Source organism: Microtus oregoni, unplaced genomic scaffold (genome assembly GCF_018167655.1).
Source record: "Microtus oregoni isolate MIOR12 unplaced genomic scaffold, Mior012 000035F_ref0000213, whole genome shotgun sequence".
NCBI classification, from domain to species: domain Eukaryota; kingdom Metazoa; phylum Chordata; class Mammalia; order Rodentia; family Cricetidae; genus Microtus; species Microtus oregoni.
The window spans coordinates 22982119-22994773 of record NW_024543094.1 but is presented as its reverse complement, the minus strand read 5'-3'; the positions used below and the strand labels follow the sequence as shown (position 1 = coordinate 22994773).

The 12655-nt window shown below is 46.0% G+C and overlaps 1 protein-coding gene across 2 annotated transcripts in view; it reads left to right on the top strand.

The window, feature by feature from the left end:
- Nucleotides 1-12655, top strand: part of Rsu1 (Ras suppressor protein 1) — a 180688-nt gene continuing 168033 nt past the window's right edge. The window contains exons 1-2 of one of the 2 annotated variants that reach the window (XM_041630832.1): nucleotides 1-134; nucleotides 1429-1540. In XM_041630832.1, coding sequence (XP_041486766.1) covers nucleotides 117-134; nucleotides 1429-1540 — 130 coding nt within the window. In that variant the 5' untranslated portion in view covers nucleotides 1-116. Of the gene's footprint in view, nucleotides 135-1052; nucleotides 1266-1428; nucleotides 1541-12655 lie in introns of those variants that run through there. The other variant, XM_041630833.1, reaches the window with a different exon arrangement.

The window sequence follows — 12655 nt, the reverse complement described above, 5'->3', positions numbered from 1 at the left end:
TATTAAATGGAATGAAGAAATCATGTACTACTGTACAAAATCCTAGCACTTGAGAGACAGACGGGTTGTCACGAGTTCAAGGCCAGTCTTGGCTACCCAGTGAGTTTAAAGCCTGCATGGGGTCACATCCCAAAGTAAGTACTGGGTTCAGAGAACTTCCTTGCTGGTGAGCACACCAGCAAGTCCAGAGGGTGGGATTTCCACTTGTAGCCTGTTTCTCAGACTCTTCAAACCTTGCCCTATATACTTCCTCGTTAGGCTGCTCACCTGCACTTCTGTTTTACATTTTAACGACATAATTTATAAGTTACCCTCACATCGCCACGACAAAACGCCTGGTAGAAATACCTTAGGAGCGGGAGAATTTCTTTTGCCTCACAGTGTCAGAGTTCCTCAGACAATGATGGCAGAAAGACTCAGGTGGAGCTGGCTCCTCCTCTTCTGGTGGAACTCTGACTGAGTTTGTTTACTGTTCGCGTCTAACCCTTAGGGAGATTCCAGTTGCTTAAGACCAAGGTCAGAGGCAGGTACTGACACCTGTGAGCGTTTTGTTGAAGGCTGTTTTTTTGGCGGAATTCTTATCTTCAGAAGCATGATCATAATCCAGACCTCATGCTTTCACCAGGTTTGTGACAGCCACAGATGAAGAGGAATTCAGGGTAATACCCTCCCTGCTCTTCCTCCCCACCCTCATCCCACTTGGGAGGGGAGCCACAATGAAAGACGCAGGACAAAGAGAATAACTGACTTCTGGATTTCCCAGGACTCGATCCTCAAGCCCTCAAAACAAGCTACTCTCCATTCTTTACACCTACCCTTTTTACAGCATTCGGCCCTAAACTTCCCTGCTTCCGCCCACAGAGCTTGGTCCTTCAAACGACCTACTGCGCATGTGCAAAACTAAACCGCAAGCACTTCGTTGCGTCCAATCCAAGTTTCAAACCCGAGGAAAGTGGGCGTCTCTCAGTGTGGGGCGGAGCCTCTGAGCCTAAAATCGTGTATGATTGGCCAGCCTCGGGGTCCACATTCTTCTGTGGGCAGAGCCGCGCCCGGAGCCCTGTCTGGGAAACTGTTCTCCTAATTTGGGAAGTGTCAGGCCGGGAGGGGCGTGGGGTTGGCCGGATTTGGTGTGCGCCTGCGCTGATCGCCGGGACAGGGTGTGTTCCTCCTTTCTGAACCTGGTTTTGGCTGATCGAGTGCATCTGTCGCCACCCGAGTTTCCCCTGCAGGCTCCCACGCACACCCGCCAGCTGTTGCCCTCTGTGGTGAGTGCGCGGGGTCCGGGCCCTCCCACTCAGGACTCCGCGGTGATGCCCACGCTCCCCCAGACTGCCCTGGAGACCCTGGCCTCTGCCCTTCCCTCCCCCTCCCGCCCCCACTCTCCACACTCTTGCCATCGCCCATGTGCATTGTTGTCCTTTGCTGCAGAACATGTCTAAGTCACTGAAGAAGCTGGTGGAGGAGAGCAGGGAGAAGAACCAGCCGGAAGTGGACATGAGTGACAGGGGCATCTCCAGTATGCTGGATGTCAACGGCTTGTGTAAGTTCTCGGATGGTTGCTAAGTTTGCTAAGAAACTGCACTCCTGGGAGGCCACTTTCAGAAGGCTCCCATCCCACCTCTGCTTGTAAACGTCACTTGTCGGGAGCCTGGCTCAGAAAGTTTGCAACCACAGTTTGTTTTGCTCGGACTGGTAAACCAGATGAGAACCGCACAGGAGGTGTGCTGCAGTTCCTTATCAGCTGTTGAGGTGGCTTCATGACTTCGAAGTTGATTTTCCATGCAGTGTCCCTAATGGCCACTTATATTTTTAATTTGGAAGTCACTTGACTCTATATGGATCATGAGTCAGGGGCACTCAAAAGTTACACAATTAGTAAGACTTTTAATGCCAGGAGTATTTTCAACCCTTCCCCTTCATTATTTATTTCGGGGCCATTCTCCCATTTGTGTTCAGGCTTGCTCACTCCTGTCCTCCAAGCTCACCGCCATCTTGCCTCCGGTTGAATGTCCCGTTTAATCAGGGTGTTGTTTTCAGCCTTAAATTTGTGTGACACCTATTCTATTGTGTTAACTCATCTGTAAAACTCAGTTCAAGTGGGAATGGCCATGCATTCCATTGCCTGTGCCCCTCTGGCAGGAGGGACCTCTCCACATCTGGACAGTTGTCACCATGTGTGAATGTTGAACCAATATTGCCAGAATTTTTTAAAAAAAATAATCCCTAAATCCAAGTTTTTGTAGATTTTAAGCGTTGGGAACTAATTGTGCCATTTGAAAACACTTTCTACATGAGACACAACACTTCTGCAGGTTGCGAGTGACTTCGTTTAGACCAGTGGTTCTGAACCTTTGGGTCCCGACCTCTTTGGGTCCCTATTAGATATCCTGCATATCAGATATTTGACATTACTAATCACTACCGTAGCAAAGTTGCAATTAGGATGAAACGACGAAATAATTTTATAGTTAGGGGTTACCAAAAAAGTGAGAATCTGTATTAAAGGGTCGCAGCATTAGGAAGGTTAGCAACCACTGATTTAGACCCTCATAGTGTTTAGCAATTGACAGTGGTGCCCATATTCCTCGGTGGGACACACAAGGTCGGACTCTGACCATAAGTGGATCCTTTCACGAATCCGGCAACCAGAAGTTATTGAATAAACTCCTCTGCTTGAACCTGAGCAGTCAGCTCTCCCTGCTTCGAGAGTCTGCTGTTTCCGTGTCCCACCCTTTCCACCTGTAGCCTGTTAACTTGATAGCCAAGAGTCAGTGCAGACATCACAGACTGTGAAAAGCCTTCTCTTTCTTCCTCCTGTGAAATTGGCCTTCCTTCAAGGAATAGATTACATCGACTTTAATTGATTTATTTTTTCATCCAATAGCCTCTCTTCCTCATTCGATACCAGGAGAACCAAAGATGTGCAGTATTCATGCTTGTGTTCTTGAGAATAGTCTGGACCACAGGAGGTGCTCTGAAATGCTTGAGGAATGAAGCAGAGAATGGTGGGTGGAGTTTATGAGTTCCTGAGAGCCAGAGCAGATGCCACAGCAGAATCAACTAGAGGAGCTGTCCAGAGAGCTTAGAGATGGTGGGGCACTTCCTAGGCATGAAGAGAGTAAAATCGAGTTTACTGTGGGTTTATCGTCTGCACTGGGGCCACAGGGGGCCGGATGTTGACACAACATTATATTAGAGTCCTGCTTTGACATAGGTTTTAGCATCTTAGCATCTCAACAATGTCTTGACTTGCTCGATACGTGGTTCATTTTGGTACTGAGTTGGCTATTGACAATATAGATGTATTCCCATTGCTTTGGCCCAGTTCTGGTGATCATGAATTTTATTTGGGTCCCACTGCAGTAGAGGAAGGAGAGGCTAAGCAGAAAACAGGGAACCTGGTACATCTGAGTCCTGCACACTCCCTAGTTCTCTGCCCGTGGCATCCTTCCCTATGGACTGAAGTGTGAGTCAGAATTGGGCAGAGCCATTTTATGTTGTTTTGGAAGATGAGAATCCATGTAATATTAACAAATGGCAAGAGTGGCTTAGCTATTTCAACCCAGCTCCATTATCTCTTTGAAGCCTTGGCTCTTACTGTAGAAGAAAAGATAGCCACTTGCTTCCTGAATACAAAAAAAAAAAAAATGCTTCTGGCTTAGCACTTGGGGGTAATAAGCCAGGTCATCCTGTAATTGCTCAGACCAGAAGCCTAGGGAGAACACTGGGACTTCCTGGAAAGCTCAGTGGATATTTGGAAAATGTCACCCTCTCTGGTGGTGGTGGTTTAAGGAAAGGCTGCATATATTGACTCCCTGATCAGGACAACCTGGAAGATTCTAGAATGTTCACTGGACGCCTGTTCCTAAACTGGCTCTATCTATCAGCCATTCCCTGGATAGGAGCTCAGTGGTCAAGCATTTGTGTAGAGAGTGTGAGGAACACATTGAAAGCGGCAATCAGTTAGCATACAATGTGTGTGATATGGCAGGGTTACTCTGAGCTTCCTGTAGGAATTCCCATACTTTTTTGCTTACTGAAGTTTACCTACAGCTGTGACATTTTGTCTGTTAGTGTCCTGATTAAACACAGGAAACTAACGTTTGTTGTTGACAGTTTTGTATCCTAAGCTTTTCTTTTTATTGCCTTTACTTTCATTTCTTAAAAATAATTTAATGATTCAGCTTTGAGGATAAGAAAGGAGGATTTGTATTACCTTGAAGCATTTGAAATGTTACTTTTTCTGTTTGGGGGGTGGTAGAGATGATGAATGAGCACAGTGTTTCCTCAGATGTGGTGAGTTGCCTTGTTTCTTTTCTGAGACAAGCTCTCCTGTAGGCCAGAATGGTCTGGAACTCACCTCCTTTTGTAGCTGAGGAGGAGCCTCCTGGGTTTCTTTCCCACGTGCTGGGATGGCAGGTGTGTACCCCCACACGTGGTTTATACTATCTTTGAGAAATGAAGAGAGGGCTTCCTGGTGCTGGGCAAGCATGTGCTAACCTCCTTCCATCTTCAGCAAGTAGGTTACTTTTTGCAAGACGCTTTGGGCTTATATCACACTCTTCTGATGGGGAACAATTTCAAGCAGGAGACCAGTGCAGAGATTGGGGATGTTCAAATCCTACCCTGGGACATTCTTAGGAGCCAGAATTTGAGGTGGGTTAGTTTGGTTTCAGATTCTTTATCTTCCAAACTTCAAGATCCTCCTTGTTGTTTGGAAATTCAGCCCCGCCCCTTCCCCACCCCTTACCCCCTCCAGGCTTCATGAGAGCGCTTTACTTTTAAATCCGGAATGCATTTTGAATGCTGATGTCAGCAGAGTGGCAGTGAGGTGAGCCCGGATTAGCCCGTGTCCTGATTAGCTAGACTTCAGTGCAACACCCCTGTCCGACATCGCTGTTTTGTGTGCTCCCTTTGAGAACATAGATCATCTGCCGCCTTTGTGACTTGGGTCGCTATTCTTTTGAACTTCGTTTTATTTCATCTTTTAAAATTCTTTTCTACCTAACATGTTCTCCTTAAGTTTCCAAGTGTGATCCTGCCCAAAGCCAAACAAATCAAAGCAAGTTGTTTGTTTACTCCGTGGAAATCTTTTTTTTTTTTTTTTTTTTTTTTTTTTTTTTTTTTTTTGGTTTTTCGAGACAGGGTTTCTCTGTGGCTTTGGAGCCTGTCCTGGAATTAGCTCTGTAGACCAGGCTGGTCTCGAACTCACAGAGATCCGTGGAAATCTTTTGCTAGAGCACCCACCCGTCTTCTCCTGCTTGATAAGATTGCATTTAAGGCTTCCCATATGAACTTCCAATAGTCCAAGGATCCCACCAGTGGTCACAGGGATTTTGTAGCAGTTTTTTTTTTCTCCTCTCATTTCTTCTTTTTAAATATTTTGCGTCTTTTTAATATCTTCAAGTTTCTTTTGTGAGTGCTTGAAGCATTTTCAGCCTTTTCTTGTTTTACAAGTTAGATTAAAATGTTTTCCAGATAAATCTCTAAAATGTAAGCTGGGGTGGGGGTGGGGGGGTGGGGGGTGTCTGTCTAAAGCAGTGGTTCTCAACCTGTGGGTCGCAACCCTTTGGGAGTCGAATGATCCTCCAGATAGTTACATTACGATTCATAACAGTAGCAAAATTGCAGTTGTGAAGTAGCAATGAAAATAATTTTATGTTTGGGGTCACCACAGTGTGAGGAACTGCATTAGCTATCGTCTGTTGAAATCTTTCAGTTTTGAAGTTGGTGGACAGGCCCAGCTTTGTGCAGGAAAGTGCAGGGATACCCATTTCCCTTCTGTCTCCTGCTGAGCCCCCCTTTTTCTGTCAAAGCTGTGCAGAGAATAGATGACTTCTCTGACAGTGACTTCATTCCCACGTCACCTCCTCCAGGAGGCTTCCACCAGCCCCCTCTGCCTCTGGGAGGCTTCCATCAGCCCCCTCCAGTTTGCTGAAGAGTCTCCTCTGTTTAGTGTAATACTAGGGGAAAGTTTATGAAGTGAAGAATGTTACTGCTTTTTGGTAGCATTTTTGTTTGGAAAGTTTTTCTTTTTTTTTTTTTCATACAGTATGTTCTGATTGTGCTTTCCCTCTTCCACTCCCTCCCCCTTCCTGTTCACCTAATTCCTCTCTCTCTCTCTCTCTCTCTCTCTCTCTCTCTCTTTAAAAAATTTAGCATTTAAAACAAAATAAATCTAACAAGCACAAAAACCCAGAAACTCATGCATCATGGCCAGATCTTCCTGGACACAGGCCTCCTCTGAAGTGTGGTTAATCTACCCACTGAGAAACCACTGGAGAAAATGAAGCCTTTCTTTGCAAGCAAAGGAGGGGGAGCCTGTGTCCCTGCCCCCTCTCAGCACTGGGACCTCATGTGTCTTGAACCTGTGTTAACCCTGTGCGTGCTGCCATGGTCTCTGTGGGTTTCTGTGTGTCAGTCCTGCTGTGTCTGGAGGGCACCGTGGCCTTGGAGTTGTTCTGCCTGCTCTTCTGCCTTGCTCCCTGAGCCCCCATCCCCAAGGGGAGAGGTTAGAGGAAGACATCACACTCAGGACTGAGTGCTGCAGCAGCGCTCCCTGATTGCACATTGTCCAGTGTGGGACTCTGTATTAGCTCCCATCTACTGCAAGAGGAAGGTTCTCTGATGATGACTGAGCAAGGAGCTGATCTTTGGGTGTGGCAGAGTGTCACTAGGAGCCATTGTGTTGTATGTTCTTTTAGCAGAACTCTGGTATTTAGTTTTCCTTGGACCAATGGCCTGTTCAGTCTCAGATTCTTGGCCACCCATCTCATGGGCCTTAACTTCAACTCTTTGTGCTGTTATCACACTAGCCTATCTCCTAGGCAAGTCTCCGCTGTAGGCTGCAGCGTTTGCGCTGGACTGATGTTTGCCTTCCTCCTCTGTTGGTGTGCTGAGCACCTTCCAGGACCGTGAGCACTTACCAGTAGGGGTGAAGGCTCTGGACAGGCACCAGCGCACCTTCTCCATATTTAATGAGATAGATATGTAGGACTCTTTTTAGCAATAGGGTCTTGCCATCAGTTTGTGGAGAGCAACCCATAGCCTCAGCAGTTAGCCTAAGATATCTGTGGGTTTACATGGGGCCCCTGACAAAGACTCAGATATAATCCATTCCTGACACCAGAAGCTTCGCCTGGTGGTATAAGGTTTCTAGTTAGGGCATTGTCTTCCATTCTTTGGCTATTCCACTTACTTTCTTTATATTAGGAAGTCCTATAGTATAATGTCCCTTAGTGATAGTGTCCCTCCCCATATTCCTTCCATCACTCCTCTCTTCCATCTTCCTCCTCACTTCATACTCTGCTCTAGTCCCTCCCTCTCCCATCTTTCCTTAACAATATATTCTCCTTCCTTTTTTTGGGAGATCCTCTCACCCCCCCCCCACCAGTCCCTTAGTTACCCACCTAACCGCTGTGGGTATATGATATGGATTGCAGCACACATCCACACATAAACAACTTGCAATATCTTTCTATTCTTAGTTTCCTCACTCAGGGTGCTTTTTTTATAGCTTCGCTCAATTAGATGGGAATTTCATAATTCTGTTCTTTAAACAGCTGACTGGTATTTCATTGTGTAATTGTGCCACATTTTCACTATCTGTTCATCAGTCGATTGATAGCTAGGCTACTCCGGCTATTATGTACAGAGCAGCAATGAACGTGGATGAGCAAATATGTCTGTAGTAGCATATAGAATGTGTTGGGTATATGCCCAAGAGTGGTACAGATTTCTGAGGAGCCAGCACACGGATTCGCATAGTCCATAGTGGCTGCACAGGTTTGCATGCCCACAGTAGATAAGTAAGTGTTCCCTCTTCTTTGTGTCCTTACCCAGCGTGTGCTATCACTTGGTTTATTGATCTTGACCATTTTGACTGATGTAAGATGAAATCCCAAAGCAGTTTTAATTTGCATTTCCCTGGTGGATAAGGATGTTGAATATTTCTTTAAACATTTCTTAGCTATTTGTGTTTTTTTTTTCTTTTGAGAATTCTCTGCTTAGTTCTGTTGCCCGTTTTTAAAATTGGGTTCTTTTCTTGAGGTTGTTTTAGACTTAGTGAAGGGATTTTGAGGCATTGCAGCAGACAGTAAATCAGGGAAGATGAGCTGCGGCCATGGCCCTCCAGAGAGGTTTCTCTCAGAGCTTCTAGAGGGGATAGTTTGCAACTATCAGGACAAGATAGAACTTCTAAATAGTTTTTCTGTTTTGTTTGGAGTTTTAATATATATGTTAAAATGGTTTATACACATACCATTAAATTCTATAAATATTTTATTAAGATGAGGAATGAGGCTAAAGAGAAGATGTGTCGTTTTTGGTATGACTGGACCGGTAATGGCATTTTCTATTAAGTGTTGGATACTTGGGCTCCAATTGGCAGTGACATTTTGTTTTGTTTTGTAAATAGATTGTCTACGGAGCCCAGGCTAGATTTGAGTTTGTGATCCCTCTGCTTCAGCCTCCCCATATGCTGCCATGCCTAGCTGTGGCACCCTAAGGTGAAAATCTAGTAAGCAGACAAATCAATAGTCTGCTCCGAGCCTCATCTTCCTTGTATATAAACCAAGAATATTTAGTCTTTCTTTCCAAGGGCCTGCAGAGTGCCCAGTAGACACTTTGTATCTACTCAGCCTATTTCCCCAGTCTGTATGAAGGGAATCCTGTAAGAGTAGTGCCCAGCATGAAAACGCATTTAGTCAGTAGCCGCTACATGGCATATGACATTTTAACTAATAATTGGAAAATTGCCAAGTTTTTAAAGCATGTTCATGATTCTCAACAGAACCTGAGCCACAAACATATCGCAGCCAAAGTCCTGTGAATGCCCCACATTTAGAAATTTATTTACTTGTATATATGTGCGTGTGTATATATGTGTATTTGCTACAGCATGTATGCTACATGACAGTTTGCTGGAGTTGGGTTTCACTTCCTACCACGCAAGTCCCGGGGGACTGAACTCAGTTCCTCAGATGTGGGGGCACGGGCCGTTATCCACAGAGCCATCTTGTGATCCTGTGTGAGTCCTGGGGATTGAACTCAGGTCCTCAATGTGGGGCAAGGGCTGTTATCCGCAGAGCCATCTCACCATCTCAGGCGAGTCCCGGGATTGAACTCAGATCCTCAGACGTGGGGGCAAGGACTGTTATCCACAGGGCCATCTCATTATCCCACGCTTTTAATTTATAGTTGTCCTGTGATTGTATAAAAATTTACAGCAATGTTTATGACCCGGAAGTGTAAGGCATGGTGTGTTTCCAGTGTTTTTTGCTCAGTGGTCTCAGTTTCTCACCACCCTGGCACTCTCTATCCTGTGTCCTGTGTGCCTTAGTCAGAAGCAGCTGTGTCCTCGCACTGGCAAGTTTAGAGTAGAAAGTAGACAGAAGTAGAAAGTGATGGTCCAGGAACGGATGGGGGCAGGGAGGCTGTCCACAGGACTTCAGCTGTGATACATTTACGACTCGGGTTGTGTTGAGAATCACAAATGCACCTTAAGAACCTGACAAGCTTTCAACTATTAAAATGCCTTGTATCGAGTAGCAGCTGCTGATTTGAATGTGTCTTTATGCTGGGCACTACTCTCAGGGATTTCTTTTATATTGAATCTTTATCCCGTGATACATTAATATTTACTATATTAAGACTGTACAGAGTGGTATTGGATAATAAAGCAGATTTCCCCATAAAAACCATGCCGCTCACTGCTTTGCCATTGCACCGGCTGTTAGGAGAATGTGGATCAGTGTGAGAGCTGGTGTGAATAACACCTTGAAATAACCTTTGATTCGTCTTTCTATTTTCCTGAAAGAAAGCCTTGTCTGTATGTGAGATCTGCTAAGACACCATAAATGCTGACGGTGACTTCGTGGCTGAAAAAGGCCTCCTGCATTTTTGGTTAGGGAATTGGCACAGTTTTTCGATTTTTCAAATCCAAAGAGGTAGTTAGTGGCTGAGGAATGGTCTGGCTATGTCACAGTTTGACCAGCAGGGGTCAGTGTTGAGCTGCTTAGAGAAGGCAATTGATCTCTGCTGCTGCCTTCCTGGTTGCTTTGTAAGTCTCTCACCTCTCCTTTTTGTACCACCTAATGGGGCATCACCTGCTTCACCTCACAGGGGAGGGGAATCTCACCCATGGTAAGATTGCGGTCGGAAACATCTTCACCAGGCTTCAAGCCTCCTCCCAACATGCTCCTGAGTGTACGATCCAGTAGACTGTCCAGCGTGTGTGTGTGTGTGTGTGTGTGTGTGTGTGTGTTTGTGTGTGTAATCATGGAAAACAGTGATTTGGATTTAGAGTGTTGGAAAAGTAAAAAAGAAAAATGCTACCATAACAAAATGCCAAAGACTGAGTTCCTCAAACAAGAGAGATGCAGTTTCCCCTAGGAATTCCAAGCTGAGACGTTAGCGGGATTCATTGCCTTGAACCATCTCTGCCTGGCATCTCTGCCTGGCTTGCAGGTGCCTGTTTTCTGCCTCCGTCCTCAGAAGGACTTTCCTCTGACCGTGTGCACTCCTGGTGTCTGTCTTCCTCTTCTCTTGAGGACAGTGGTCAGCTTGGACCAAGGCCATCCAACCTCTGCATTTTAACTCACTTAACTCTGTAAAGATGCTCTCTGCAGAGTCTTCTTCGAGGGACTTCGAGGTCCAGGCCTAGGCAGGGATTTGGAGCACATGATGCCATCCCTACCGTCTGCAGTGGAGAGTCTCTCTGAAATGCCCCTGAGTGTTCTTGTTTTCCTGACACCGTTGTGTGCACATGGTCTTTACCAGCCTTCTGGAGATGGGAAGGGCTGCAGTCTATGGCTGAGGCAGTAAGTGTGGAATCGAAGCATTGCTCTTTAGTCCTGTGTTAGATTGTTTTCCTGCCCTGCCAAAAGGTGACAGGCCTGGAGGGATGATGAAGAGACATTTCCCAGGGCTGGCTGGGGCTGCCCTGCCTTTCAGGGTGTTCAACTTCAGTTTTCTTTGGGTTATTTTATTTTTTCAAAGTTTTCATACTATATGTTTTGATCATGGTCTCTCCCCTGCCCCAATTACACTTAGATCTGTCCATCTACCTACCCAACTTTATGTTCTTTCTTTCTCAAAAAGTATGCTTTTGTGTGTTGTGGGGAGGGGATTAGGGTTATTGGTAATTGAACCAGGGGCCTCCTGCATGCCAAGTAGGTAGTCTGCTACTGTGCTATAGCCATGGTCACGTAATTCTCAGTAGCCAGGAGGCTTGGACTTACTCTGTCACCGGATAGGCCTTGAACTTCACTGTGCTCTGCCTTAGCCTCCTGAGAGATGGATTAAGGGCCTGCCTCTCCATGCTTGGCTCCATTTCATGGTTCCCTCAAACACCGTGTTAGGCTTCTACAATGTGTGCCTCCGGCCAACTCAGCCCCTGGATTTGCACAGTGGTTGCAGAGTGCCGTGCTGGAGAAGACCCAGAAGTGGTGTAATCACTATCTGAGCAGGGCCAGCTGGCCTGTTCCTTGCTTTGAGGTTTCCTGAGAAACCATCAGTCCGCACCGAATCTGATGACCACATGTGAGATGTACTGTTTCTTTAATCATTTATTGTGTGACAGCCTTTTCTGTTGTATATCTTAATTCATATTTTTTCCCTGGCTTCAAACTTAGAGCATTGGCTTGTGGCATTCTGTACACTGAGGGGCTAGAAAAGACTGTTCTGGGAGACTCTGGCTCCTGTGGGACAGAGTAAGCCAGAATGACAGAGCTGTAATGGCCTGTAGCTCTTGAACAGTGGTTTGTGACTGCTTTGCGTTAAACGTCCCCTTCACAGGGGTCACCTGAGGCCATCAGAAAACACAGATATTTACATTGCAATTCAAAACATTAGCAAAATTACAGTTATGAAGTAGCAATGAAAATAATTTTATGGTTGGGGGTCACCACAACATGAGGACGTGTATTAAAGGGTCTCAGCGTTAGGAAGGTCGAGAACCACGGCTCTCAAAGATCTTTCTGTTCCCACATGCTTCTTTGTGTTCTTTGGACTCAGAATAGCTTTTAATATTAAAAATGAACAGGGTCAAATGAGCGGTATGTATCATCAGACCGCGTGTCTCATTGGGAAGGGAATTTGATTTCTGGGAGAGTCGAGAGCGTACGTGACTCTGAGCCTTGGGAGGAAAGGAGGGAAATGGGAGAGGGGAGAGCAACTGCCAGCCAAGAGGGGCAGCCTGGGCCAAGAGACCCCCTAGAGCATAGATGAAAGGACCAGTTAACCCAAGTAGCCGGGTTATATAGGGAAGGGCAGCCGAGCCCCTGGGCTGGAGAAGTTTATGGTAGGGGGGTGGGTATACCATTGGTACCCTGTACAGGTAGTTTATGGTAGGGGGGCGGGTATACTATTGGTACCCTGTACAGGTAGTTTATGGTAGGGGGGTGGGTATACCATTGGTACCCTGTACAGGTAGAGTGTGTTGACACATGTTAACATTCATCATGGACCACTGTGCAAACTCTCTTGCCAATTACTTTTTAAACCCATGGTCCCTGTAATGATGATGATCCAGTTAATGACTGGAGAAACACGCGCAGGGAGCCTAAGCAATGCCAGGGCTGTGGTAGAAGTGTTTGAATCCAGGCCCCCAGAATCTAGGAGCCACAGTCTTGGCTTCCTCCAAGCTTTCCTGACA